Source organism: Manis javanica, chromosome 7 (assembly GCF_040802235.1).
Source record: "Manis javanica isolate MJ-LG chromosome 7, MJ_LKY, whole genome shotgun sequence".
In the NCBI taxonomy this organism is placed as follows: domain Eukaryota; kingdom Metazoa; phylum Chordata; class Mammalia; order Pholidota; family Manidae; genus Manis; species Manis javanica.
Genome location: NC_133162.1, coordinates 29488995 through 29515670, shown reverse-complemented (window position 1 = coordinate 29515670; position 26676 = coordinate 29488995). Strand labels below are relative to the sequence as shown.

General features: G+C 51.8%; 2 protein-coding genes across 9 annotated transcripts in view; one reads left to right on the top strand and one right to left on the bottom strand.

The window, feature by feature from the left end:
• Positions 1-1097, top strand: part of R3HCC1L (R3H domain and coiled-coil containing 1 like) — a 140905-nt gene extending 139808 nt beyond the window's left edge. For all 7 annotated transcript variants that reach the window (XM_037015729.2, XM_037015732.2, XM_037015734.2 and 4 more), the window contains one exon: positions 289-1097. In XM_037015729.2, coding sequence (XP_036871624.2) covers positions 289-356 — 68 coding nt within the window. In that variant the 3' untranslated portion in view covers positions 357-1097. The remainder of the gene's footprint in view (positions 1-288) is intronic.
• Positions 1098-1243: 146 nt separating this feature from the next.
• On the bottom strand, positions 1244-24336 carry LOXL4 (lysyl oxidase like 4). 2 transcript variants are annotated; one of them, XM_073240577.1, is made up of 16 exons: positions 23800-24336; positions 23469-23491; positions 19667-19981; positions 18876-19054; positions 17798-18003; positions 16326-16364; positions 15970-16189; positions 14897-15080; positions 14555-14709; positions 13621-13788; positions 12355-12517; positions 9782-10025; positions 8561-8676; positions 7746-7882; positions 7235-7346; positions 1244-5157 (listed from the first exon to the last, which is right to left on the bottom strand). In XM_073240577.1, exons 1-16 carry the CDS (start codon positions 24240-24242, stop codon positions 5087-5089), a joined length of 2775 nt encoding a protein of 924 aa, XP_073096678.1. In that variant the 5' UTR covers positions 24243-24336; the 3' UTR covers positions 1244-5086. The 2 variants fall into 2 exon arrangements, with proteins under 2 accessions (XP_073096678.1, XP_017500305.3); XM_017644816.3 differs by lacking the exon at positions 23469-23491 and having other exon boundaries at positions 23800-23934.
• Positions 24337-26676: the final 2340 nt, after the last annotated feature.

Here is a 26676-nt window from a genome sequence, read left to right as displayed (position 1 = left end):
TAGAATAGCAAGACTAGAATCTGGGTTCTGCTAGATGCTAACTTACTCCATATACCTTTTTTTCTGTTAGCCCCAGGTCTCTCTCTTTTTATTAATATAGTAGTAGTAACATTATTTCCACTAACAAAGCACTTGGCAAGTTAAAAGATTATTTACTCTTGAAATCTGGTAAGAGAAGACCAAGAAATCCCTATGTCATGATTAAAGTTTGCCTTGTAATTTGGATTAAGGGAAAGTCACTGGTTGTATGAAGCATACTACCACTTTTAACACTGCCCTTATTTACAGAGAGAAAACGACTGGAAGCCAAGCAACGGGAAGATATCTGGGAAGGCAGAGACCAGTCTGCAGTTTGAACATCACTCAGTGAAAGGGGATATTCCATGAATTCAGAAAATATTTCCTTAGTCTTCAAATAAGAGGATCCTTCCAGAGATCTGTGCACATGCAGATGTGCATGTTAATGGAAGAGAGAGCCAAAACTATCAAGACAAGGACTGACTGGGTATAGAAAGAAGATAGATTCCTGTCTGTCTTCACTCCTAAATGCAGTTCTTTGGAATCACCCCACTGTGTTGGGTATAGAAGGAAGCTGTTAGTTAGGAAGAAGCTTGGACGATGTGACTTTTGAGTCCTCTGGACAGAGCAAGTCATGTTAGTGTGGGTCACACTTCGGAGCTATTTTAAGCAAATACAAAACAGAGGATTCAAACCTGCAATGATGGGAGATTTAGGCTCTGCAAAGGCAGGGTGTTCCTTGTACCTCTCAAAGCTGAGAACAGCAGTATTGGGTGGGGGAGGGGAGGGAGCAGTTAGTACAAAAAGACAGAACAGTGTCCGATGTACTTGGTATTCACAGAATCTACACCATCAGGCCAGAACTCCAAAGCTGCTGAATTGCAACAGAAGTAGAAAATTGGACTCCAGAGTTTGTACTGAGCTGTACCTCGGGCTGTCCATCTACATAGCAGCCAGGGGGCATGCCAGCCTCATTCCTCATAGGAAGCCAGTGTTGGGAGCTGGGTGCCAGTTCCAGTTTTAAGCAGTACTATCATGTTGTAAGTGGGAGACATTAAAGCCCATTTTATGACATACCACTTTGTTCTTTGTAAGCTTGTCATTCCAACAAAAAAATAGCAACTATCTTCTTAACTTAAAAGAGCAACTGTCTTCTTACCTTCATCCCTATAATGCTGTGCATAGGTTCAGTGGATCTGCTGGTTTTATTGAACCCCACTACGCTGACTGCTGATAATCTCTCTGCCCCACAAATACTACAAAAATGTCTCTTTTGGGATCAGTATATGGCAGTTCCTCTCCCCTTTTTGTCCTCCTAGTACACCCCTACCTCAACTTCTTGCCTTTTCCCATTTCTGTTAAATCTGACGTCTTGCAGAAAGCATCTGGCACACAACATGTTCTTGGTATGATCTCGGCCTGTGCCAGAGGCACTTGGCAAGCAGCACAAGACCATCCATTATGAAGAGTAGCCAGAGTGAAACAAACACCTTTGGGCAGTGAGGGATTTCTAAAAGACACAGACAAGTCAGAGACTCAGCTTGGGCTTTACCCATCTCACATCTGTATTCTCTGTTTTCGGAAAGTGGTTCTGCACTGAAGAAATGGTAGTACTAGACCTTAAGATGCTGAGTGGCAAGAAATAGTGTCTCATTGTACTTGCAAAGAGGGCAGCAGTCTCATATTTGTATGATTTAGGGCCCGTGACAATGATGGGTTATGAGCATTGCCTAGAACACGGTGGAGGAGGGCTCTGTTTAAGTGTTCCTCAGATGACACTGGCCTTGGGTCTTAGTCCTGACCCAGCTATTCCTGCTGCTTTTCCAGTCTTAGAGCCCTCCCACACAGTTCCTTAGCACTGGCTTTTACATTCTTGGTCAGCTCTGAGATTGTCCCTTATTCATGTTCAGTGCCCCCATTCCAGGTTTGGGGGATTAAATAAGTCCTTTTGACCCTCTGTCCCAGGACTGCTCAGGTCAGTGCCCCTCTCTTCAGCCTGTAGCCACATGACTTGTGTTCTCTGGCTTCCTGAACAGACTTCTCTGTGATAGGCAGGTCTGTCGGAGCAGTATGGCTTCATTTGAAAGGAAATGCAGGGAATTACAGCCAGACTTCGTACTGAATGATAAACCTCTCAGCCTGAATCTGAGGTATACCTCTGCTCTGTTTTGATTCTTCAAGGCTGAGAGTGACCTGACTTGTTACTATCACTTGACTTTGAGGATGTTTCCCCTTTCTGACAGCATTTTAGCTTTTAAGGCCATTGTTAATAGCAGCATTCAGCCCATGTTTATTACCCAGTTTTCTTCTAGGACTCATAATTTCCAGGAGTTTCTTTTGTTCTCATTCTAATGCCATGTACTAGGTAGCTAGTAGCTTGTGCTTTTTTTCACCTACTAATCAGTCACCTCTAACTTTAACATTTATCATTGTAATCAGACCCAGAGAAAGAATTTTTTTTAGCCAATACCAAAAGCTATGGGGTGCTGCTTCTTCACCATCATAGAAAATGTGCTTTTTAATTATCTTTTCCTAGTAGTTGGAATTGATGTCTACTGGCTGGAGGTAGAAGGACCTGCCATGTCCAGCATGGGCTACATTGAGCTTATCCAGATGGGAACCAAATCCTTAGCCATATCTAATCCTTGGGTTCACAAGCTGAGCTAACTAGAGAGCCCTTGTAGCTGCCACTGGCTTCTTAGCTATTCAGAAAGACAGCTAATGGACTCTGCTATGCATGTATGTTGCTTCATATATGTTGAACATCTGAATGCTAGTATCACTTGCATTCCCCAAGTTCTAACATGCTCCCCATAGAGTGATGGTCTTGGTGGAATAGAAATAAATTAGGCTCTTGAACAGTGATTGAGGTTCCTAACACTTTAGTTTCTCCAGACTAAAGAATGCCAAGGTGAAAATCTGAAATTTTGGTTCTGTCTGGAATTTGGTGGTTGGTATTCTGTTAACATTCCTCATCTAGTTACAAGTCGTGCCAGCCACCAGTCTTCCCATGTCCTTCCCTTTCAACTCAGAGGTATAACAGCACAACTCTTGTACAGCCTTTTCCAAGAATGAGAACTGGCTGCATCTATCAAACGTGTGATGTGGGCAGCAGGACTGAGACCAGAGCTGGTGGCTCGCTGCCTGGCCTGCTTTTTCTGACCCTCTTGGAAACTGGATCCAGCAAGAGCTGTGGTTAACCTCTCAGCCTGAATCTAGTCATCAGTCACCACGTGCTCCCCACTAGCTGCACATGCTTTCACAGACTGTTAGCTGTATGTGCAACTATAAGGCTGTTACTGTTTGGGAGATGGTTGCTGGATCCAACAGGAAACTGGTCCTTCCCTTGTTTACCTATGCCATGCCAAACTATAATGGTCCCTCTGCCTAATGAAGAAGATGAAGGACTTGAGAAGAGAGAAGGGGGAGAAGAGGAAAAGAAGCACTTTGTATCATGGTGTCTACCCCAGAGCATGTCCCTTTTCACTCCCTAAGGAAGGGGTAGCTGTAGCCTTGTGGGCAGGGGAGGACTGCTGTATATCTGCCCCGACTACCATTCATTTTGGCTTTGCAGACTGTTAACAAAAGCTTGCAGTTCTTACACTTTTCCTTCTGCCTCCTACCTTTTATTCCTTAATCTTTCCAAACCATGTTTCAGCACTAAGTCTGGGAAAGGAATTGGGAAGCAGACTGTAGGCCAGTATCTGATCAGAGAAATGGAGTGGAACTGTGGTGAGTCATCTGTGTGCCCCACACATCCTAGTCACCGGCTCAGTGGGAGTGTGAACAGGGGTGGAGTTAGTGCACTGGGACCTGCAAAGACTCACAGCCAGTTCAATCTTTGTGGCAGGCCGTAGGGAGCCACTTTATTGGCATTAGGGTGTCACACCTGTAAGATCATCTCTTAAGTGTATCTAAGTGGAGAGAAGACAGGATCATGTCCAAGATGACCATGGGCTTTTATACCACCTGAGCAAGAGCACTACAGTCACATTGAGCAGGGATGGTGGCCTTTCCTAGGTTTAGTCCTTAACTAAATTGAATATTACCCTTCGGGCTTCTCCATAGTCTCCTGTGCCCTACTCTACTGAATCTGTCATCTAACTCTTACATAAATGAGTGGCTTGTTTGACGTTCTTTCCAATGCAAAAATTTATTAAATGCAAAGTTCACTCCAGAAACTTGGCTAAGACCTGAAATTTAGGCTGGCCCTGAGACACACAGTGATCTTGAGGGAGATTGTGTTGCCTGCCAAGTTTTTGGCATATATTTTTTCCTTGGCAGAGGCCCTTGCAAGGGCTGAGGCCCACATTACCCCAGCAGTCTTTCTGCTTGGCCTCCTCGCTACTCTCCAAGAAGGTCCTATCTGGCCACTTCTGCAAATCTTGCCTCTTCTTAAGCACTCAGTAACTGGTGGTGTTGACCCATTAGGAAATAAGGGGATGCCAGAGGCCTAACCTTCCAGGGATATTAGTAACACCCATATGTGCAGTAGGATAAAGGTAAGGTAAGGGCACTAAAGAACATACTCTTAGAGAATATGCCAGGTGAGTTCTTAATGAGCACAAATCAAGCAAGGGACTGAATTCATCACCTACTTTGCCAGTTGTGATTTGACACAAGTTTTGTTGTTCTGAGCTCCTAGGAGAGAGCTAACACCACCCTCAGTGTATTTTTGTCCCCTACTCCTCCAAGACATTTGCAAAGCACCATTTAGATTGGGGATTGGGCCATAATCCATCCCTAGGGAATCAATTGCTTTTGAACCAGAAACTCTGGACCAAGAGCCAGGAAAGACAGGGTCCCTTATGGAAGAAATGCTCGACTGAACGAAGTCTGGAGGCCAGAGCCTACAGACCCACGGCCCTTAGGACACAGGCCCAGAGCCAGCCCAGGGGAACAGTACCATCCTGGGTTGGTGATCTTGCCATCAGAAGGCTTCCTGAGCAGGCTCTTGGTGCCCCTTGGCACTGGCCCCTTCCCTTCTGAGTTCGGGCTCTGGAGGGCATGGCTCCAGTAAGCTGAGGTATCTGGTGTGTGGCAGCAGCTGGAAGTATGCAGAATGGCTTTAGATGAGGTTGTTCCTGAGACGCTGCTCCTGTTCCAGCGAGAGTTCTGCATTAGCTCTGTATGAATCCCCTGGGGACCAAAGGAGAACAAGTAAGTAGCCAGGAGGTAGACGACCCCTACCAGAGTCTCATCCCTTCCCAGACAGCTTCACACAGATACACTCTGCCCAGCTCAGCCTTTGCATCAGGTATCACCAATCCATTCTGTAGAAATAGACCCTGATAGACGTGTCATTTCAGGGACATCGTGAAGAACAGGCTGTTGAGTGGGAAGGGTTGTGCTGTTTGTTTTTTGCTCCCTCTCCTCCCCCAGATGCATTCTCTATCCTCTATTCTCTCTGTGCCTTGAACAACTGGCCCCTAGAGATTGCCTCACCCTGGCTCCCTCCTCTGGTTTCTGGTTGATTTAAGTCAGTGGGAAGCAACAGCAGGAGATGAGAGGATGGAGGGAGAGAGAGGTCAGGGTCGTTTTTCCCGTTCCTGCATGATGGTGTCCCAGAGCTCCAGCTCTGGCTGGGTTCTCCCTCCTCCACACCTCTAGCTTTCACCTGGCTCCAGGACACCCTTTCCCTCTTCAAGCCTAAAGGCAGTAACAATTTTCCATGCTTGCTTACCCCTTATTTCCGTAGACCTACTCAACACCTCTCTAAACAGTATTTTCATTAAATAACTTCACACTCTAAGTTGAGTGTGCCCTCTGATTTTTGCAGAGACCCTGGCGGGGACCAGAACTACATTGTTTGTCTTTCTTCCTCTGTGCCCTGGACCCTGCAGCTGGCCATAAGCATCACGGAGGATCTGTCTCCACATGTGCAGCCTTGGGTTCCCATTCCTGATTCTCTCATGTTCTGTCTCATTTCATAATGGCAGCAGAGTCTACTCTGTCACATAGTTTGAAATGCTTAGACAATTTCTTCTTCCTCTTCTCATTGTCTTCCATCTGTTGCCAGAGTTATCTTTTGAAAACCTAAATCTGATCTTTTCACCCCCTTGACTGAAATTTGACAATGGTTCTCAGAAACCCACAGAATAAAACCCATTCTCATAGTAAGAGCTGTCATAACCCTCCCTGCAAAGAACTTCACTGGGTTTGAAATGCATAGCCCCACTTTACAAAAGAATAAGCTTCTGCAGTTGAGATTTTCCTCACTGTCTTATAGCTAAAAAGTGGTGGAATTGAATGTGGAACCCAATGCAGCCTTCTGAAGCCAATCCTACGCTCTTTCTCCTACTCTCCTTCTGACTTCTGCCCCTCCTTTGAAGCCCAGTTCAAATATCACTTCCTCTGGGAAACTACTGGCTGGCCTCCAGGTCGTTGCTTTCTCTTCATGCTGGCTCAGCATTAGTTCATACTGGTTTGGTTTATTGGAGTTTTCCATTTGCATGTCTGCTGACCATAATTGACACTGAGCTCACATTTTACTCTTTGTGTTCCTCACATTTTACTCCATTACATCTGGCACAGTGTATTCAATGCAGAATAGGTCTAACACTACGTGTGGACTGAATGAACCAATTTGCCTCATCTCACCCCGAATATGCAAAGTGGGGGTGTAAACACACAAACCCCATAGCAAATACAGCATCTTAGAACTTAAAGATAGAAGGGCTGCTACCTTTCTTTATGGACACGTAGGTCAGCCCCTCCTTATGCTGCCCCCACTGGAGTGTTGCTTCTTCCTTAAACTTGCAAATGTATTGAGTCCTGTTCTCCATGGTCCCCTTTTTATAGCAGTGATCATAGGTGGAAATAGCAATACAGATATAGGGGACTTCCACTTTTGCTTATAAGGCAGCCAACTTAGGATGGAGGCAACTAAAAAAGACCATATTAAAAGGAGGGGAAATAACAGGACTGGAAAAGGGAAATCCTGACTTGGCTTAAGGTAACAGGAAAGAGTCCAGGGCAGAAGGGAGGCTGAGTTTTACAAACCAGATGGACAGTCCAAACAGTCTCAAGGACCAAGAGGGATGCAGAAGTAGTAGTGGGTGAGGCTGCTGGCCTAACCATTGTTCTAGAAGTCTACTTGTGGAGATACCAAAGAAAATGAATCTCCCATCCCCAGCCTTTTGCACACACATTCAGGTTGCACAGGAGGGTGAGTTGAGAGCCGTGCTGAGCTGGTCCTACAGTGGCTCACAGTTACCTGTGTGGCAGTTGTGTAGCCAGACCCGGTGCCCATCATACTTGCAGCGGCACCGCATCATGTTGTTAGAGAAATCTGACTCTGCCACCTCGTATTTGGGGTTCACAGCCACCTGGATGAGAGAAGAGGACAACTGAAAACACGTGCTTTGGCTTCTTTGATAGTGACTTGTAATCCTTTACATTTCAAGTAGTCTTACAAAGTGTTTTCTAGTCTTTGCTTCATTGATCCTTAGTCACCACAGGAGGTAGGCATTGATGTCCCTATTTTTACAGATGCAGACTGAGAAATGACAGCTGAGGAGATTGCCCATTGTCCATTGAATCAGGACTCAAACCTATGTCCTCTGGATCCTGATTCAGTGGCCTTTCCCCTATAGCTTAGCTCCTTTAAGTGCCAGACCTGTCAGAGACCCTGTTTATGAAACTGTCTCCTTCATTTGACCTCAGGGAAGCTTTTGGAGCATCTAGAGGAAATGGAGTTCCTCTGGGGAGTCCCCCAGACCCCTAACCTGGAAGATGTAATCCCCAGGGGCCACGTCTGTGATATCCACCCACTGGCAATCAATGTCATGCCGGTAGGTGTCCCAGCAGCCAACGGTCACTCCTTGTTCACCAAAGTTGGCACATGCATAATGTCTCTGCAGTCCTGTAAGGAAGGGTACTGACAGTTACTGAGGCACAGAACCAGGTACTCAGGACCAAGCACTCCGCTAGGTCTTTCACATACTTCACCAGCTCTACCAGTGAAGTACAGTCAGATTAAGGTTCATTTAAGTAACTTACCAGAGTATCAGAGCCAGAATTCTCACTAACCATGAGTCCAGCACTGTAGCAAACCCATCTGTGACAGAAATGATTTCTTGCCTGCTCTAGTGGAAACCCCTGTTGGCCTAGAAAATGTGGTTGGAAGATTCCAGCCCTACTGTGCTGAAAGACTTGTCCATCCATCCATCCATCCAGTCCTGAAGAGCCAGTGTTCCCCATGCTATTCCTAAGAGCTAGGCACTATGGGTAGCAAATAGGAATCAGACAATCCGTGCCCTTAAAGTATTTAGCAGAGTGAGACAGGTCTGCAACTATTATCCAAAACTAAAAGTGGATTAACTTTTTTAACACTAATTTTAACAGTGGTTAAAAGCATGTTGGGAATGCAGAGGAAGCAGAGACCTTTCACCTAAGATTTCAGAAAGTAAGAAACAGATCTTTTTGAGTTGCCTTGAGGGCTGCCTGTTGCCAGGCCTGAGGCTTTTGAGCAGGACAGAGGGGAACCTGACCCCAAAGGGACTGAGGAATATGACGCATATGCTGACAGGAAACCACATACCTGCAGGGCAGTTTGTGTCCTCTAGACAGAAGCTGGCTTTGTGCCCCTCAGCCACCTTGGAGCCATTGAGAGTGAGTAGGTCATAGTGGGTGAAGACCTCAATGCTGTGGTAGTGCCTGCAGAAGGGCAGAGTGGTCAGCCTGGCGGCAATAGGAGAGGGTTCTCTCTGGAGGAGCTGGCAGGCAAGATTGAGGTACTGGGCCCCTCAGTATCAGAGAGGAACATTATAATGGTAGGGAGTGCCCTTCTCCCTCCCAAGCCCAAGATTAGTGTGACCCATGGGCTGCTTTCCTGGAACCCCTGCCAGGCAGCAAAGCACCACTGTCACCTAGGGTCTTTACCCAAGGGAGGGCAGGGGAGAGAATAGCTCTGCCCTGGTAACTTCCAGGAGACTGGTGCCTGGCTACCAGGCCTGAACTGGAGGTATAAGGAGGTGACACATCTAGGCACCAGCACAGGAGCTGAGCTGCTGAGAAGGGGTGCTTACTTTGCTCTGGTCAGCCTGGCACCAAATTGCTACCATTGTTTCCATTCCAGTTTTAATGACAATTCTGTTCCTGCTACAGGGAAAGGTGCTTATTATCTCAGCAAGGCCAAGTCCCCAAATTGCTGCCCATTCCTCTCAGCGTTCCCCACCCACAGCTGTATCCTGAAGAGAAAACACCATTTTTCCATCCTTTGTCACAGGCATTGTGTCTCTCGTCTGGGCTGGGGACTTGTGACAGGAAAGGATGCTCACTGTCCCCCTTTGAGTACAAGCACTTGTGCTCTTCTCTGGGAGCCTTGCTTTGCTGTTACAGGAACTAGCAAGCTTCTTTCTGCAGAGCCAGCATCCTGGATGGGATGTCTATTTTGGGTCTCTAGGTTTCTAGGAGTCCCCACTTTACCTGGCTTTCAAAGACAAGGCCTAAGATCCAACCTAGAAAAATTGCCCAACATCATCCTAACAAACACCAGCTCTGCAGGCTATGACTGCTGTGTTGGGCATTGCTGGGGGAAATGGATCCCATGGCACCATCAACACGGTAACAGGCGAGGAGCGACAGAGAGGCACATTGACGCTCCTGGATCCCTACTGCCTCCCCGAGGCAAGGCCTGTAAGGCATATAGGAAGGAAGGCTCTCAGCCAGAGTGCACACGCCTCTCAGGGAAGGCCAGACTGCTTTGGTCCCTGGCCCCTACTTTTTGACCCTCTAGAGCCAAGGCATGAACAGGCACTACCTGTGGCACTGGTGCCAAATCCAGCTGTGGCGTCCTGTCTTGGGACGAAAGTCGGCCCGGCCCAGGTTGTGGATCTGCGAGGAGAAGCGCAAGAGGCGCCGGTGTCCGTAGGGCCAGTCCATGCGGTCGGCAGACTGGGAGAGGCAGTTTTCCTCATGGGCACAGTACAGCTGGCTGAGTGGGCGGTCCTCCAAGTAGGCTGTGTCCTGCACTAGCTGGGCGTTCATCACGAGGTCCGGGGCACCTGGGGCCGCAGAAGGCACAGCGGGGATGCAAAAGGTGGGAAGGCAGCCGGTTTTGCTCGCTGGCTGAGGACAGGCTTGCTTCCAAACTAAGCGCTTTTGGAGGAGATGTGAGTTCTGTTAACAAAGGAACCATCTATCGCCTTAACCCAGGAGGCAGCCACAGTATCACGGTTAAGCTTGATGGCTTTGGGTTCATGTCTAGTCGTAATTTCTGACTATACCATTTACCAGCTCTGTGACTTGCTTTTTTGTCTCTCATTTTCCTCATCTGTTAGATGAGGATGATAATAATATAACAAATACCTGTAACATGCTCAGATCACTGTCTGGCCCATGGTAAGCATGCGATTGAGGAAAACTAGTATTTTGTAAAATGCTTCTCAGCCTGTAAGTGCTTTTTGTAGCCTAGCTCCCATAATCCTGCAGGAAGCTCATCTGGTAACCAGCTTCGTTACTCAGCTCAGTCACTCCCTTTCTGGGGGCCTCAGTCCCTTCAGTGTAAGGGCAGAGGGGACAGGGCTGGGAGGGAGAGTGGGAGGACTTCATCTCCCAGCCTGCTCTTGAGCTATGCTGTTCTGGTCCATTCTGCCGCAGTTCCTCCAGAGTTAGCAGGCTCTAACTTTGGCTCGTCTTGGTCACCTGATTGCTACCGTGGGCACTCATACTAGGGCATTTTGTGTGTTCTCTGAGGCATCTGGACATTTCTGGGGGCTTCTTAGTGTATAGAAATCCCAGCTGTGAAGCCTGTGTCTGACAGGCTGCTCAGTGCTTCTCCTGTCCCCTTCCTGTCACAGGGGCTCTGACCCTCCCCAGAGGCTACATGCCTCTTTTCTCTCCTTTACATGTCAGCACAGAAATGTGGAGAAACACAGCTTTTGCCATGTAACATCAAGAGAGAAAAGTCCAGTCTCAATGTTTGTTTGTGCAAAAACAGCGCTACCTTTTAGATTTTTAACAGAGGCCTCACATGGGTGAGCCTGTGGGCTGATGATGGTGTGAGGGGAACACTGGCTTATTTCAGTGGGCAGGCACTGCAGTGGGGAGCAGAAGTTTGGCTGGTTTGCTCTGTGAGGCGGGTACTATCACCAAACGCTCTCAACATTCCTGTGGTATATTTTGGAGAGAAGCAGGTGTGCCCACTGACAAACCCTAGAGTTGCTGTGTTCCTGAAGGAGAGCCTTCAGAGAGAAGGATAAGAAGGGAGGGTAAAGGAAGAAATGAGAAAAGTCAGAGGAGAAACAGGGATGGCCACAGAGGTGGCAGGTCAGCTGTCTGTGCTCAGCAGTTCCAAGTGTCAAATATATTCAGGAGGAGAGCTGCCACTCCAGGCGGTAGGACAGGGAAGGGGACAAGGTTCCCAGGAAGGGGAGAATGCAGGGAGCCGGTCCCTGCATGCTGTGTGTGAGCCTTGGTACTGGGAAGGCCCACTCTGGTGCCCCATCGCCCTGCAGGGGAAGGTGTGTTTTCAAGCTCAGCAGTGCCTGCTGTTCTTCCAAGGGGCCCTGGACAGGGAGGAAGCCTTGAAGCTTGCTGACTTCTGACAAAGGTAAGGATGGCTTAGCACTGAAGCTGGGCTGGGAAGGTCAACTGGCACTAGGGTTGGTGCCAGCCTGTAGCCTTTGGACTGGGTATTGTTATCTTGGCAAGGGCCTGGCTGGCAGATGTCAAGGATTCTGCTGTGCTGAGAATCTGGGTGCCTGAGGCAGACTAATGCCTCCAAATGGTCCTGTCCTGAAGCCTTTTGAATCCTACAGCTCAGGAGAACACACAGCGGAGCCTTAAGGCCCCACATGCTCCTCACTGTATGTACCCTCTGCAAAAGCTTTCCAACTCTTCTCTTACTGCCAACTGCAGTAAGAAATACATTTTATGTTGTGTAGTACACAATATTTATGTGTGTACATAGTACACACATACACAGTTCCATGAAAAACATACTGCCCTTACTAAATGTAACACAATGTTTTCTATCCTCTTTCATTTTTTTAAACTATTAGTCATGACCAGAAAATTGAAAAACACTGTTGCCTAGTCTTGTGTTTTCACCTATTTTGTGTTTTAATTCTCACAGTAACTCCATGAGACAGGCAGGGCAGGGCTTGGATCCCTGTGACATGTCACCTGTGACAGGTGACTTGGCTGCACAGCTGGTGAATGGCAAAGATGGTGCTCCAAGTCCAGCCCTGCACCCTGCCCCCCACCCTGCCAGCTTGAGCTGGGGCCAGCACTCGGGGCCCTCTATGAGGACAAGAGGGGCTGGCTTGTCAAACTGGGGGAGCCCAGGCCTGCCTGTCTGCTAGTCCCATGGGCCCTCCTCCCATTACTCACTGTCTGTGCAGGAGACTCCAGCTGAAAAGCGCCCTGTGCCGTGGGGGCAGTGCACTGGCCCATGCCTTTGACACTGCTGCAGGGCCAGCTCTGTGCCTGAGCAGCGCACCCCGCTCATCACCACTTCTCCGGCCCCCGGCGTCCCCTGCCAGTACCAGGTGTCCTAAGAAACCAAGCAGCAGCATCCTGTCAGGTCTGAGGGGCGATCTGGTGTCATCCATCTCCTCTGACTCCCATCTGAGCCTAGTACCCCATCAGATGACCCCCACTGGGCCGTGCCCAGCCTGGGACTAAACGTCTTCAGTGATAGGACAGTCCGTGCTACTTTGGACACCTCTAATACTCGGAATTTCTTCCATGTATTGAAGCAGAAATCCAGCGCCAGAAACTCCCACCACTGGCCCCACTCCCATCCTTCTCCCACAGGGCAGCTCTTAGCTACTGTTCCTTCCTGCCCACGCTGGTGGCCTGTCGCATTTCCCAGCTATTCTTCATATAGCCTCAGGTGGTTGGTTGTGCTCAGGGTGGAGCTCCATTCTCTAGGTGAGGTAGCTCAAGGCCGCCCCACAGGCCCAGGGGAAGAGGTTTCTCCATCGCAGGCATGCCCATGGCCTCTTGATTTTGTTTCCTTGATATCTTGAGTCTATCCACATACTTCTCTAAGGACTACCACTAGTCTGGTCCGAGCCAGCATTGTTTCTCAGCTGGACTACTGCAGTAGTGTGTTTACCTCTATTCACATTAATCTCCACCCCAACTGTTTGCCAAGCAGCAAGGAAGAAATCTTTTAAACTCGGCAGTGCAGGCTTTGAATGGTCTGGCCCTGCCTCCTGCCCCCTCCTCCCCCTCACCCCAGCTCCCCCACTTCACACTGCTCACCCTTCGCTCCATGCTTCACACTGCTCACCCTTGATAGCCACACTCCAACCCCGGTCGCTGGTTTCCTCAACTTTCTCTGAGTCAAGCCTCCTCTGGCCACAGGCTCTGTGTGCCAGCTGTTTACTCCTCCCCCACCTCATCTGGCTAACTTCCGTTTGTCTTTCCTATACACACAATTGTGTGCCTGTTGTGTGAATGTGTTAGGAATGCCTGCCTCCCTCACTTTTCTGATTTTCCAAGAGGCAGGAACTATGTCATCTTCACCACCATGCCCCCAGCACCCGCACTGTATTGGCCTGTAGTTTCACTAGTTCTTAATTGTTGAACAAATGAACGAAGGGTTAGCAACTTTAGCACAGTACGTTTTGGAGCAAGACAGGGACCTACCTTGACTGCGTGACTGGCAAACCCCAGGCCAAGCTGTCGGCAGGCCACCATGGCTTCCGTGAGCCCCCAGTGGTCACTGCACACGGCGCCCCAGCGTTGGACTCCGTTCACCTCCACCTGCACCTCCACCACGCCCTCCTGAGGGCTGCGCCCGCCAGCCAAGCGCACCTGAAATGGCAAGAGGTGTGTGAGGAGCTGGGCAGCCTTAGGAGGGGAGAGCTCAAGACTGCTGGCCTGGAGGCCTGCCAGGCCAGCTCATTGTGCCGCCCTGGACACGACACTCCCCTTCTCTGGGTTTGTCTCCTTCATAACTGGAGGACATTCTCCTAGATAGTCTCTAATGTCTCTGCCCACTAGAGAAATCTGACTCCAAGTGCCTTCACCGGGGGCTCCTGCTCTGGTACTTGCCCTCCTCCTACCTGAAATCCCACCATTAATGATGACTTGTCAGTTGCAAAGGACTTTCATGTCTATCATCCCTTCACAGTGACCCTATGAGACAGTTAATCCCATTTTACAAAAGAGAATCAAGATCAGAGACACCAGCAACTTGCCCACAGTCCACGTTAGCATGAACTTGAACTTTGACCACCCCACCCAGCCTCTCCATTCCCCAGTGCTGACAGCCCCGCAGCCCTCTGCCCTAGGCACTTTCTTTCTTAACTTCACAGGAGACCTGACCGGGAGTGGTAGGAGAGTGCGTCCATCTGAAGAGTCCCCACTGCCTTCTGACTCTCTGAAGCCCAGACCCCAGCCCTGAGGGGATGTGGGCCAGACCAGGGGAGACTCAGAGGAGAAGCCTTTCCAGGTTGCAAAGGGAGGTCAACCCAGGCCCCAGGCAGAAGAACTAGCTGCCTCTCCTGAACCCTTCCCCAATGGCTCCACGTGGCTTCCCCATGCCTCACCCTGAGGCCACACCTGGGTCCGAGCTCACCTGATTCTGGAAGCCCATGTTAGGGACGTTGCACCTGACGGCAGCATCATTCTCATGCTGACAGCCATTCTGTGACCCTTCCAGGGAAGGGCAGTCACCAAGCGTCTGCTCATATCCCCTGCAGCGCACCTCGCTCAGGTGGATGGGCCCCAGCCCTGGGGCAGGGGGGCGAGAGGTGCTGTGTGAGGCTCCTTCTTGGTGACCCCACGCCTGTGGCTTCCCCTCCACAGAGGGGGAGAGCGTTCTGGCCTGGGCCATGGCACCAGGCTCACCAAGGGATGGGCCAGTGGCATGTCCGGGCCCTCCGGGCCCCCCCACCCAACTCCCAGCCTCCTCACTCACCTTGACCCAGCTGGGCCCCAAAAAGGGCCTCCCGAGCAGAGCCGAAGCCAAGCTGACGACACATGACACTGGCAGAGATGAGGTTCCACCTGCGGTCACAGACCGTTCCCCACTGGTGGTTCATGAGCACTTCCACCCGGCCCTCACCCACCTGGGCTCCAGAGCGCAGGCGCACCCTTGGCTCCTGCTGGGAGAAAACTGGCTTTAGGGAGGGAGGAGGAAGAGGGAGCTGGCGGGCAGGAGCTGAGCTGCTGCGGGAACCCAGGCAGGGCCCCTTGGAGCTGGGCAGAGCCAACACCCTGGAGTTCCAGTTCCACCTCTGACTGCCCGTAGCTACGGCCTCGAAGAAGCTCTTTTCTCAAGCTCTCTCTCTTCAGTGGCAGAGCACCGCCACGGTAATGACGGAGGTGACAAGTTCCAGCTAACGAAGGAGCCTTCGGACTTGGGATCCCTGGGCTTGACAACCTTCCACCTAATCTCCAGGCAAGTCCCTTCCCCTTGCCCAGCCTTGCCTTCTTCTTTGTCCTGTGGGGTTGAATTAGATGGGTGCTTCCCAAAGGGATCTGTGAAGTTATTTTAGAGATGTGCAGGGACATGGTATTAATTAAACTGACTCACACAGTGGGGAAGTTATTTCCGTTTTAATTCTCTTCCACTCCGTCCTATCTTATCAAGACCATCCCACCGTGGTGCTGTCACGTCTGTAGCACCTCCCCAGCACTTGCTCACTGCTTTTAAGGGTCAGGCTGAGGCCTCAATACTCTAGGGACCCACGACCCCACAGGATGTACCTACATCGTAATTACTGTTTTTGTGGTTACCTTCTATTCATGGCCCATGATGTCAACTTCCTTTGATGGTAGGGTTATAAAAAGGTCCTTCTAAATAAATTCCAAGGTCCCACCATTCTGTGCTCGCTCTCCTCCTCCCAGTCTGCACTGATGCCTCCTTGACAGGGGTCATTTGTTCCTCCTCTCCTTCCTGTCCTGGGCAGTTCCTCCCCACCACGGAGAGTCCTGCTGGGGATGCCAGGGCTGTGCTTCCCGTCTGGGTGCAGGCCTTGTGGGACCCACCTCTGTCTGAGACTCCTTATGCCTGGGCTTCACCTTCGGAGGGCGGAAGCGGGGCCCTGCCACACAGCTGACAACAGCATGCATGCCACCTGGGCAGGCCGGCCGCACCTTGCCCCGCGCTGGTGCCACCTGCACCTGGCAATTGGCCATGTGGGGCTCTGTCCCCTGGCAGTTGACCCGGTGAATCCAAAAGGAATTCTTCTGTGTCAAACTCTTCAGCCTGGAGGACAAGGGAGACAGAGTGGGGGAAGGGTTGAGGAAAGCACTCCCAACTTGGGAATGTCAAAGCAATGGGGATGAGAGGGCGGTCCTTCACGCCACACCCTTGGCACCCTCCCGAGGGTGCCAATCCTCACCTGGACTTGGGATCCTTCATCTTCAAATCCCAGACGTTCCTGGGTGGGAGAAAACAGGTGGGGAGTGGAGACGGTGCAGAAGACTCCGTCACTGGCTCCTCCTAGTTTTGAGTTTGCACCAGAATTCAGTTTGTAGAGTTGCTCACAAATCTTATTTCAGTGCTGAGCTTCTCAGCAGCCCTGAGAGGGTAGTCACCTCATGATAACAGTCATCACCATTTCATAGGAAAGTAAAGCAGGGCCTAGCAAGGTCCACTGACAAGTCCCAAACTGGGGTCTCTTCTGCACTGGGCTGATTGTGGGGCGGGTTCTTCGAGCTCGGCCTCTCCCCAGTCCAGATGAAGGGGGTGCCTCTAGGGAGCACCCCCAGAGAAGGAACCCAAGGGAAAGGCTGCTGTAGACTGCTTCCCCAGAGGCTGTAATCAGGGCTTCCCTCCTCATGGGCGGAAGGCGAGCCAGCCAGGCTCAGATGTGCAATTACCAGGCAGTAGAGGATCCGGGGCCCACGTCCTATCCTCCCCAAGGAGGGAGCCACGTGGCTGGTGTTTGAGACCAGAGTCATCTAAGTCAGAGATGCAGGGCAAAGCAGGTACAACTGACTGGAGATGGGCAAGGGCAGGGATTCAGATGTCCAAAAGGAGAGCTCTCCCTTGACGAGAACGTGATAGATTTGCTGACACAGAACTGGTAGAGTTCTGAGGGGTCATCCTTCACTGGCTGATGCAGTCTCAACCGTTCAGTCACATTTCTGACAGAATATTTTTATGCTTCCCTTCCAAATGCTGCCCCACCCACCCTTGCTTACATACAACCCAGTCAGCACTTGGCTTGGATCATAATTGAAGGAATTCACTGGGACAAAGTTGAGAAAATTCCCTGCAGATGGATAATTGCCCAGATGCCCTGCGAGGCCCCACAGCTAGTCACTGGCAGAGCTGAGATCAGAACTCAGGTTGTCTGTCCTTGAGAGCACCACTGTGGTAGCTTCAAAAAAGTCTAGTCTTCAAATTAGGACACAGCTTTACATTTAATTGTTTTTATTTTGAGAGTATTCTTTATTACATTCAATTCTTTTTATATGATTGGCAAACACAGTATTTATTTCCTATTTCTAGGTATTTCCCAGGGTCTCCAAATTCATCTTCATTTTCCTCTTAATTATTCTGAGAGATCCGTAATCCAGAAATCCAGACACATTCCTCAGTTGGGCCTCTTTCCCTCCCAATGCCAACACCCACTGAATGTCCTGCCATAGACATCAACCCCTACCAATCTGCTGAGCAGCCCGAGGTCCCACATGTCACACATCCACCCACCACATAGGCACACACTCACATGTACACAAATCTGTGCATGCACAGGACACTCACCTACCACACACCATACATAGGCACATACTCAAGTACACTTGGAAATGCACACACGCTCAGACACTGCCTCCCCCTTGGCCCTCCATCCAGCTCCCCTCCTACCTGTAGTAGTGGTTGTTGACAGGCAGCTCACTGGGGAAGCCCAGCATCCCGCACACCACCCTGCTGTTGTTCCTGGTCCAGCCTTGGTCACACACCTGCCGCCAGTGGCCCTCGTACCTCACCTCCACGGCCCCCTCAGTCACCAGGCTCTGCCGCTTGGCGCTGGCAAGAATGGGCTTGAGCCGCACCTTCTCCAGTCGCCGGCCCTGCGGGGTGCACAGTTACCAGGAGTCTTGCCCCTGCTGAGCTCACTGCAGGTCTTCACATGGGAGAGCCAGGGCTCAGGGCACTTGAGATCACCCCGACTAGCCCCCTCATTGGACAGGCTGGGAAACTGAGGCCCAGAGAGGGGAAGTGTTTGTCAAAGGCCACATGATGAGTACAAGGCAGAACCTTAGTTTGTTTAGGATCCTTTCCTCAACTCAGAACAAAGCCGATCTGTGACCTCCCTGGGATCAGGATGGGAGTCCTTGGAGTTGGGAAGGCTACCAGGCCTTCGTCATGCCACCCTAGGGAGAGCTGGGGATGGGCACAGGTCAGCTGCTTGAGATCACCAGCAGGATCCTGTGGCCTCTGAGACTCTTGCCCTACCCCTGGGGTGACTTAGACCATACAGAGCCCCCGACCCTACCCTGTTGCCCTCAGTGGGCCAGGGCCAGCTGTCCTCAGGCTGAGGCTGCCTGGCAGTGGTGGGTAGGAGCCAGGACCTGCCCTGCCTACTTCTGTTGTTTGGCTTGGTCTGTTTTTAGCTCAGGGTTGTTTGTGCTGGGAAGAGGCAGCAATTGTGGCCAGGCCTTGTGGGCAAGGCAGCCCCTTGTCCCTGCTGCCTGCCTTACGGGGAGCAGCTTCAGTGATTCTCGGCAGGCCCAGCCTCTGATTTCCTGGCCTTCCCGGCTCCTAGCTGGGGCCCTCTGTCCATATACTTGCTCCAACCCACCAAAAGAAGATAAGGCCCAGGGATGCTTCACAGCCCACACTCTGCTTCCTGTCCCCTCCCTCTTCCTCCAGGCTCATCACCCAGGAGGTTGTCTTCTGAGCCACCCCTCCACTCAGGCCAGGACCTGAAGAGCCTCCTTACCTGGGGCTCAAGGGCATTGGAGACTCTTTCAGAAATATAGCCACGATGGCGCTGGGGGTTGCACACCACCCCAACGTCCTCTGAATGGCTGCAGTCACTGACACCCCAGCCATTAGACCCGCACTGTTCCAGGGAGCTCTCTGTGCCCACACAGCGTACGTTGTCCAGCCAGATGGGTCCTGTGAGAGGGGATGGGTGATGCTCCGGTTGGGTGATGCTCAGGGATGGGTACAGAGAGACAAGTCACAGGCTCTGCCTCCTGGATAGGACCCCACAGTTATCAACTTTCTTCTTCTAAACCCTGAGTAGAAAGTGGGACTGTGGTTTTCCTGGGATCTTGGTATCTACAACTTGCCTAATGCCACCTTTTGGCATCAGGTCCTGTAGAATCTGTTTTTGGAAAAATACCAGGTAGGTCTAGTAATTAGATCTACTTGTTCACCTATTAAGCAATCCATTCATCCAACAGCATTCACTCAAAAACATTTGCTGAGCACCTACTGTGTGCGAGTCACTATGTTCAAGGAACTTAGAGATAAGTGGTGGTGATGGTAGTGATGGTGGGGATGGTGGAGGCCTCACTGCAAACAAGAATTGGAGGGTTGGAGCAGGGGTCATTTGCAGCTGGGGTACTCAGGAAATGCCTCATGGAGGAGGTCAGTTGAGCTGGGTATTAAGGGATAGGCAGGAGCCTGCTATGTTCTCTTGGTGTCTCAGTGAGCCTAGCCCTTGATAGAAGGCTGCTAGCATCTCCTTGTCATCCTTCTCTGTGTCATCCACCAGGCACTCACCCTCCCCTTGGCCATACTTGGCACTGTGGGCCCAGGTCAAGGCAGCCTCAAAGCCCAGCTGACGGCAGGCCACTGTGGCCTCCTGGAGAGCGAAGTCGTCATCACACACGGTACCCCACTGTCCCTGGTGCAGGACCTCCAGGCGGCCCTCCTCCGGTCTGCTTCCTGGGCCCACCAGCCGTAGCTTCATGGTTCCCAGAGACTGCAGCCTGCTGGGAGGGGCCTGGCCCAGCAGCAGGAACAGCAGGGGCAGGAGGAAGGTGGTAGGTGAGGGCCATATCATGGTGACTTCAGGGGCAGCTGGGGCCAAGGGACCTGGAGAATGAGTAAATGTGACAATGATCACCACCTCTACCTCTAACCTCAAGCCTCTTCTGCTGGCACACACAGGATGGCAGGCTCCCTCCAACTCTGTGTATATGTGTATGGTGGCATTCATGAGTCTGGGCTCTGAGATTAGTTGATTTGGTTCAAACCCACCATTGGCCATGTAACCTTGGGGAAGTTTCAGTTGAACCTTACTGAATCTCAAACTCCTCATCTGTAAAGTGGGGATAATAATCCTTGCCTCACAGTGTGTCTTGAGTGTTCACTAAAACACTATATGTAAAACACTGTATATAAACACTTGGCACAAGCCTACCACATGGTAAGTACTCCATTCATATCTATTCTTGATTCACTCTTACATATAGGTAGAGGAGTAGCCTACCCTTTGAGTCATGGGGAGCCCCTAGGGATGGCCTCGGGTCTAGAATATCTACCCCATGCCATTGCCCTTGTCTACCTAGAACCTTGGCCACCTTCACCATAGGAGGCCCATGGAATGCTGGAGCATGTGAGGGGAGTCTAGGCTTCTACCACTTATTTACTGTGTGGCCTGTGCAAGTCTGTTAAACTCTCTGAGTCCTATTCCTTATTTCTGAAGTGAGGCAGTTGAACAAATTTTGTCTGATATCTCCTCCAGCTCAGATAGTCTATGATGATATCCTCACTGGTTCAACAAATAATTGTGGAATACTTGCTTCAGGCCAATTACTAGGCTAGGTGCTGAAACACAGGAGTAATGACATCAAATATTACTTCCTGCTCTCATGATGCTCACAGAAGAGGAATCAGGAAAGGCTTTTAGAGAAGGTACAATTAACTTGGGCCTTGTTGGATGAATAGGAGTTCTCCCAGGTGGGAAAAGGGGCATTCCAGGTAGAGAGAACAAGATGGGTAAAGGAGGAAAGAGGAAAAGAGGTAAGTGTGTGCAAGAGCAGAAAATGCCCAATCTTAATTCTATACTGCAGTATTGGGAGCTTGTGGGGAAAGAGGTGGAGGGACAAGCTGGGGCCAGATGACCAAGGTCCTTGTATACCATGCAGAGGGGTTGCCTTCATCCTGTAGGAAGTAAGAGGCCGTAGGAGGACTTTAGGCAGTGACTGTACACCAGAGAGCAGGCTCCTGTCTCCAGGAGGCTGTAACCAGATGCTCTTTGGGCCCTTGGAGGGGATGAGGTTGGGGTCTGGTCCTCTCCCTTCAGCAGTCTTGGTCCTGGGTGCAGGGTGGGGGAGAAGCCTAAAGGAGAGAGTCTTAGCTGGCTAGAGCTGTCTGAGTGCCTGCAGCCACCAAGGCTGACGCTCCACCCACAAGCCCTGCTGGTGATGGGAAGCTGAGGGTGACCATTACAAACAGCTGCTGTAGCAGGATGCCTGGCCTAGGCGTCTCCCAGCTCCTCTTTGGATAAAAAGAAGGAATGGAGGTCACCACCTAACTCAACAGCAAGTCCTTCTTTGTGACATTCTCCAGCTTTGCTTCTCTCCCTCTGAGCCCAGGCTCTCTTCTCTCCCCTCCCAGAGACGCGGTGTTGCCTCCTCCCCATTCTCACCACTGAAGTTTCCTCCTACCCTGACCCCTCCTGCACTTCCTTCCCAGACTTAAACAAACGCTGTTCTCTTTTTGTCACTCCGTACTCAGGAGGCTGTGGGGGCTGTCACCATGAGTAGAGTGCTCTCATGGGATGCACTCGATCTCATTGGGATGTCCCCATGCCCACCACTAAGGAGGGTGTGGACAGCTGGGGACTGAGCCAAACTGAAGTCTGTGGGTAGGGACCTTCCCTGGATGATGGGAGAGGATGGGGAGGGCTGGGCTCAGGTGCATCCAGCTGTTAGGATCCAGTGGTCACACTGGGGGTCTGGCCTGAGAGATGAACCCCAGCCCCTGCCCCCAGGAGTCAGGATGCACCTCACCCTGCCACCAAGTTGTTCTGTGACTTCATTCAGGTGCCTTCCTCTCTCTGAGACTGTAAAATGAAGGGGTAGTACCAGGGGTCCCCCTATCTATGACATGCTGTGATGGGCCATGGGGTGGGCTAGGCTTGTGGCTTGTGGCTGATGGTAGAGGTCTTGTTAGAGGCTGTGGACAGTCCCAGGACAACAGGCTCCCTCCCCTCCAAGGACCCTCCCTGGAGGTTGGGGTGGCCTGCTGCTGCAGGACCCTGGGATCTGGCTCAGGGCAGCTCCTCTCCAGGAAAGCTGCCTAGGAGGTGGACGAGCACTAACAGGAACCAAGAGTCACACAGACAGGGAGGCCCCTCTTGCTGGCCTTCCTGCCCACCACAGCTCCCTCTGTTGCTTTTGCTCACACCAAACTTGTCCCCAGATGCACCCTTCAGTCCCCAACCCCCTAGCCTTTGTGCTCACTGTTCCTTCTACTTGGAGTACCCTTACTTCTATCTCAGACTTAAATTCCTACCCATCTTCCAACACCCAGCTCAAATGCCACACCTCCATTCAGCCCTCCCAGGTGCCACCTTCCTTGCATTGGTGATTTGCTTCCTGTGTCCACAACCAGTCTCTGCAGGGTCTCCTTACAACTGCTCCCCCAGCGCGGAGCCAAAGAAGAGAACCGGCTGAGAAGCCTCCCTTAGAGGATGACAAAGTCTCAAAAGTGGCAGTTCTTTTCCCAAGGGAAGGAGAAGGGAATGAGATTGGGGGAGTAAGGTTGAGAGGGAGGTTCATAATAGTATGATGTAATAATAAATATATATAATAATAATTATTATACATTAAAATTTTTTATTGAATATTTATCTCCATGTTACAGAGAAGCTAAATAACTTGCTCAAACAGGATTCAAACACAGGCAGCCTGGCTCCAGAAGCCAGGCTCTTAGCCATGAGAGACAAGAACATTGGAGGAGATAGGGGGGAGGGGAGGTAGGGGGAGGGGAGGAAGGAAGAAGGAAGGGAGGCAGGGAGATGAATGAAACTCCACCCTGGTGCTGGGTGATTTATGGCCCAGCTGCTGTGTGAGGGCACCGGGGTAAGTGCCAGCAGAGAGTGCAACCAGTAACAGATTAGGATCCTGCCAGCTTGAAGCAGAGAGGCACCTGCTCCAGGTACTGCCAGGGGACTCTGGCACTTGGCCTGACCTGGCCCCCAAGAGGGCTGAAAATGCCCAAGGGTATTCAGGAGACAGCATTGGGGGTGCTGTCCTGGCGGGCACCAGACTGGGGATCCCTTGAAGCCCCTTCTTTCTGGCTCCTTGGGGGATGGAGTGGCGCTTCCCTTCTCAGGCCTGAGACCCTTCCTGTGACCCGCGACTATGATGACCTGAAGAACTGCCAGCAAATGGACTCTGTGCTCTACCTGTCTGGACACAGGACATGTGGAGGTTGAATGTGGGCCCTCTACCCACCCTCCATCCTCTTCCTTCCCCCACCCACTTCCCAGCAAAATGGGTGGTTCTGGTCTGTCTAGTTGGAAAGCCTGGCCCATCCCACCTTTTTGTCCCCAAATCACATTTGAACCTACCTTGCCCCTTCCCTTGCTTCCTCCTTGGGTGAGAAGGCAGAGAAATGGTTATACTCAGCATGTTCACAAACCACACACGCAGACACGCTGAGGCCTGGGCGCAGCACCCTGGCCGGGCACAGGGCCAAGCTCCCCAGTTTGGTTACTTCTATTAGAAAGCAGGTTGGCCAGCAACTGGGGGTCTAGGCTAACTGTCCACAGAATCCCCATCTAACCGACCCCAAGCCTTCAGGAACCTTCAGAGGCTTGCAGACCCCCAGAGAGTCAGAAGTGGGACAGACAGACAGGACAGCAAGAGACAGACCCGGGCCAGGGTGAGGCGGGGGCTCACCAGCTGGAGCGCAGGCAGTCGGGCTGCGGCCAGGGCGCCGGGCCGAGCAGTGTTACTTGGCCTCCTGGGGCGTCCGGGGCCCTTTTATCCGGCAGCGGCCCACTAGTGCCCCCCACCCCGCCGCCTGCGGAGAAGGCCCCGCAGGCCCCGCCCCCGGGCGGACCTGGGCCTGTGGGGAGCCCCGCCCCGCGGTCCCTGTAGCTGCGCCCCTCCGCCCCCCCGTCCGACGAGGGAGTGGGCGGCCGAACGCCCGCACAGCCCGTGGTGTAGGTGTCCCCGCCGGCCGGGAGACCCCGGGGTCGCCAAATTGCTGAGGGGCGGGGGGCATGTTTGCCGCGGAGGAGACTGGCGCGCTGCAGCAGGAGGGACTGTGGGAGGATCAGGGATCCCGTGAGAGGACGGCGCCGGGCGCCGGCGGCTGCGTTGGCCCGAGGGAGTGCCATGTGGCTTCGGGAGCCCCTGTCCGAGGCTCAGTTTCCTTCTCTGCAAAACAGTGACATCCGCCGCAGAGTTGCGCTGGGAATTATATTCAGTGAGTACGGGTAGGTGCCAGTGGCCACAGCACAGCGCCCTTCACGTGGGGGTGCCTCACTTGTCAGGGGCTGAATCCCAGGGGCTTGGTTACTCAGGCCCTGCAGACTCCCTTATGTTGGGCCTGCTCCTTTCAAAAGAGGTCGGGATGGTGCGGTGCAGGAGCGCTCTCTTTGGAGTGACAGAAGGACCCCTCCATTGCCCTGGTCCCTGGAAATTTATTGAGTACTATGTAGGCTGAGGCCTCTATTCTGTCCATTGTACAGTTGGGAACACTGAGCCCCAAGAGACACGAGCTGCTCCCCAGGTAATAAACAGTAAAGGGTAGAACTTGAATCTTCCACTACAACCCCTTACAAGGTGGAATGAGGCTATCCTGGCCGTGATGGCTGCATAGGGGGATGGAATGAGTGGAGGATGGTTTGGGACAGGAAGAGGAAAGTACAAAAGGCTGACAGAGGGAAGTCCCCTAAGCTTAATTGAGCACTGGAGACCTGGATCCCAGCCCTTTTCCTCCAAATTATTTTTCCCAGTTTTGTCCCCTCCCAGTGCCTCAGTGCCCCCATCTGTAAAATGGGCAGGGTTCCAGCCTCACAGCTTCCTCCCTAGGCCCAGATCAGTGCAGCCTGGTTCCTCCACTTCCCCCCACCTTGCCTGAATGTCCTGAATGAATGAAAGGCTCATTCATTCAGCAAACCTTTCCTGATTTTCTCCTGCATGATAGACAGTGTGCTAGAGTGCTAGACAATACAGGGCAATGGGTGAGAGGGGGAGGCAAACACCAGCACCAGCCGAATGTGATGGCAAGGCGGACCTTTCTGATCCCTGGCTGACAGCCAGGTCATGCTGACCCAGTTGCTGGAGGACTACTCTCCACCCCTGGCTGCCCATGTCCCAGATGTCCCCCAAGTGCCCCTGCCCCACCCCAACTGGGCCCAGAGCATTCCCTGTGGTGAATCAACGGGAAAGAATGCTCCCAGCCTTGGGTCAGTGGCAGCAGCCCAGCCCCTCCTCCAGGGGCAGTGAGGCTGCTGTGGGTGGGGGTGTCAGGTACCCCTTGGCCCCCTCCCCATGCCTAGCCACCTCTCATGCTGAGCCAGGAACAACACGGAGGGCTTGGAAAATGTGGACTCTACCTGCTGCCAATCACCCTTCCTGGCCTGGCTGCCCAGAACTAAAAATACCCTGGAGGCTGCCGCAGGCCCAGGCTAGAGCCCAGGGAATGAATGGAGGTTGCCCAGAAGCCCTTCAGCCTGCAGGACTCTGTGCAGAGGCTGAGGCTGGGAGCCATGGAAGGAGGGCTCTTCCAGGAGTCACTGTGGGTCCCCCTCCTTGAGAAGTCGGGGGCTCAGGGCCCAGGCCCAGCCCCATCACTTACTAGTAGTGAGATTTTCTCAGCTGAGTGGCCATCTCCTCATCTTTAAATGATATTGCTGTGGGGGTCAAATGGGACAATTCAGTTCATCTCCATAAACTTTGGTTTGACGAACACTGCCGGCTCTCCACTTCACACCCGACTGTGCTCAGCCTCACCCAGCGCTGACATCCTCCGCTGTCCTCTTGGCACACGGGTCTCTGTCCGTCTTGCCCCTGGGGGCCCCTTGAGCTTCTTAATCTCTAAACCCAGATTCTATCACAGGACTTGGCACTTAGCAAGTGCCCAACAAATCCTGGTGGATTGAAAAAAGGGGCCTGTTTTGTGCTGGTCCTTGAGGCAGAGCAGGGGCGCATGCAAACATTCCAGATGTGATCTCTGTCCTTTAGGCATCTGTAGGGTGGGAGATGGAGACAGACCCAGAATCCACCAACAGGCGAGGCACTGTCATCGTCATTGTAACGGTGCATGTGGAGTGGCTGCTTTATGTATCATCTCACTTAATCCTCTTGAAATCGCTATGGATAAATACTTTGATCACCTTCCTTTTACAGGTGATGAAACTGGGCTACAGAAAGGTTAGTGATTTGGCCAAGGTCACGCAGCTTTTATGTGCAAAGGGTAGCAAGTGGCAAGCTGGAGTGGAAGCCCAGGGCTGTGCAGGTACAGAGGAGAGAAGGCTGAGGATTGAGGGCCTCATGAAGACATGCCTTGCGGGTTGGATATGATCCACAGGTAGAGAGGTGGGAAGGTGGGTGGTCGTGAATAAAGCTTCGGAAGCCATGGAGCACTCTACAGGTGTCAGGAATTAGTCCCTCTCTCTTAGCCCTCACTCAGCCCTGGGCCCCAGGGGATGATGCATCACCACCTGCCCACCCCTCCCAGGGTGAGGAGCTGAGAGGTTCAACAGTCCACTGTGAATCTCTTCCCTGTGGGGTGTTCACCCCAATCAAGGCCTGTGCTTCCCAGCC

Bases quoted from the DNA above. Each gene is read 5' to 3' on its own strand.
- LOXL4 (XM_073240577.1), bottom strand. From the start codon at position 24,242: ATGGCACTCCCTCGGGCCAACGCAGCCGCCGGCGCCCGGCGCCGTCCT. The intron at 16,365-17,797 runs GTAGGAGGGGAG...TCTCCCACCCAG, and splicing joins GTCAACAACCACTACTACAG to GAACGTCTGGGATTTGAAGA. The intron at 7,347-7,745 runs GTTAGGGGTCTG...TCTCTCATCCAG, and splicing joins CTGGGGATTACATCTTCCAG to GTGGCTGTGAACCCCAAATA.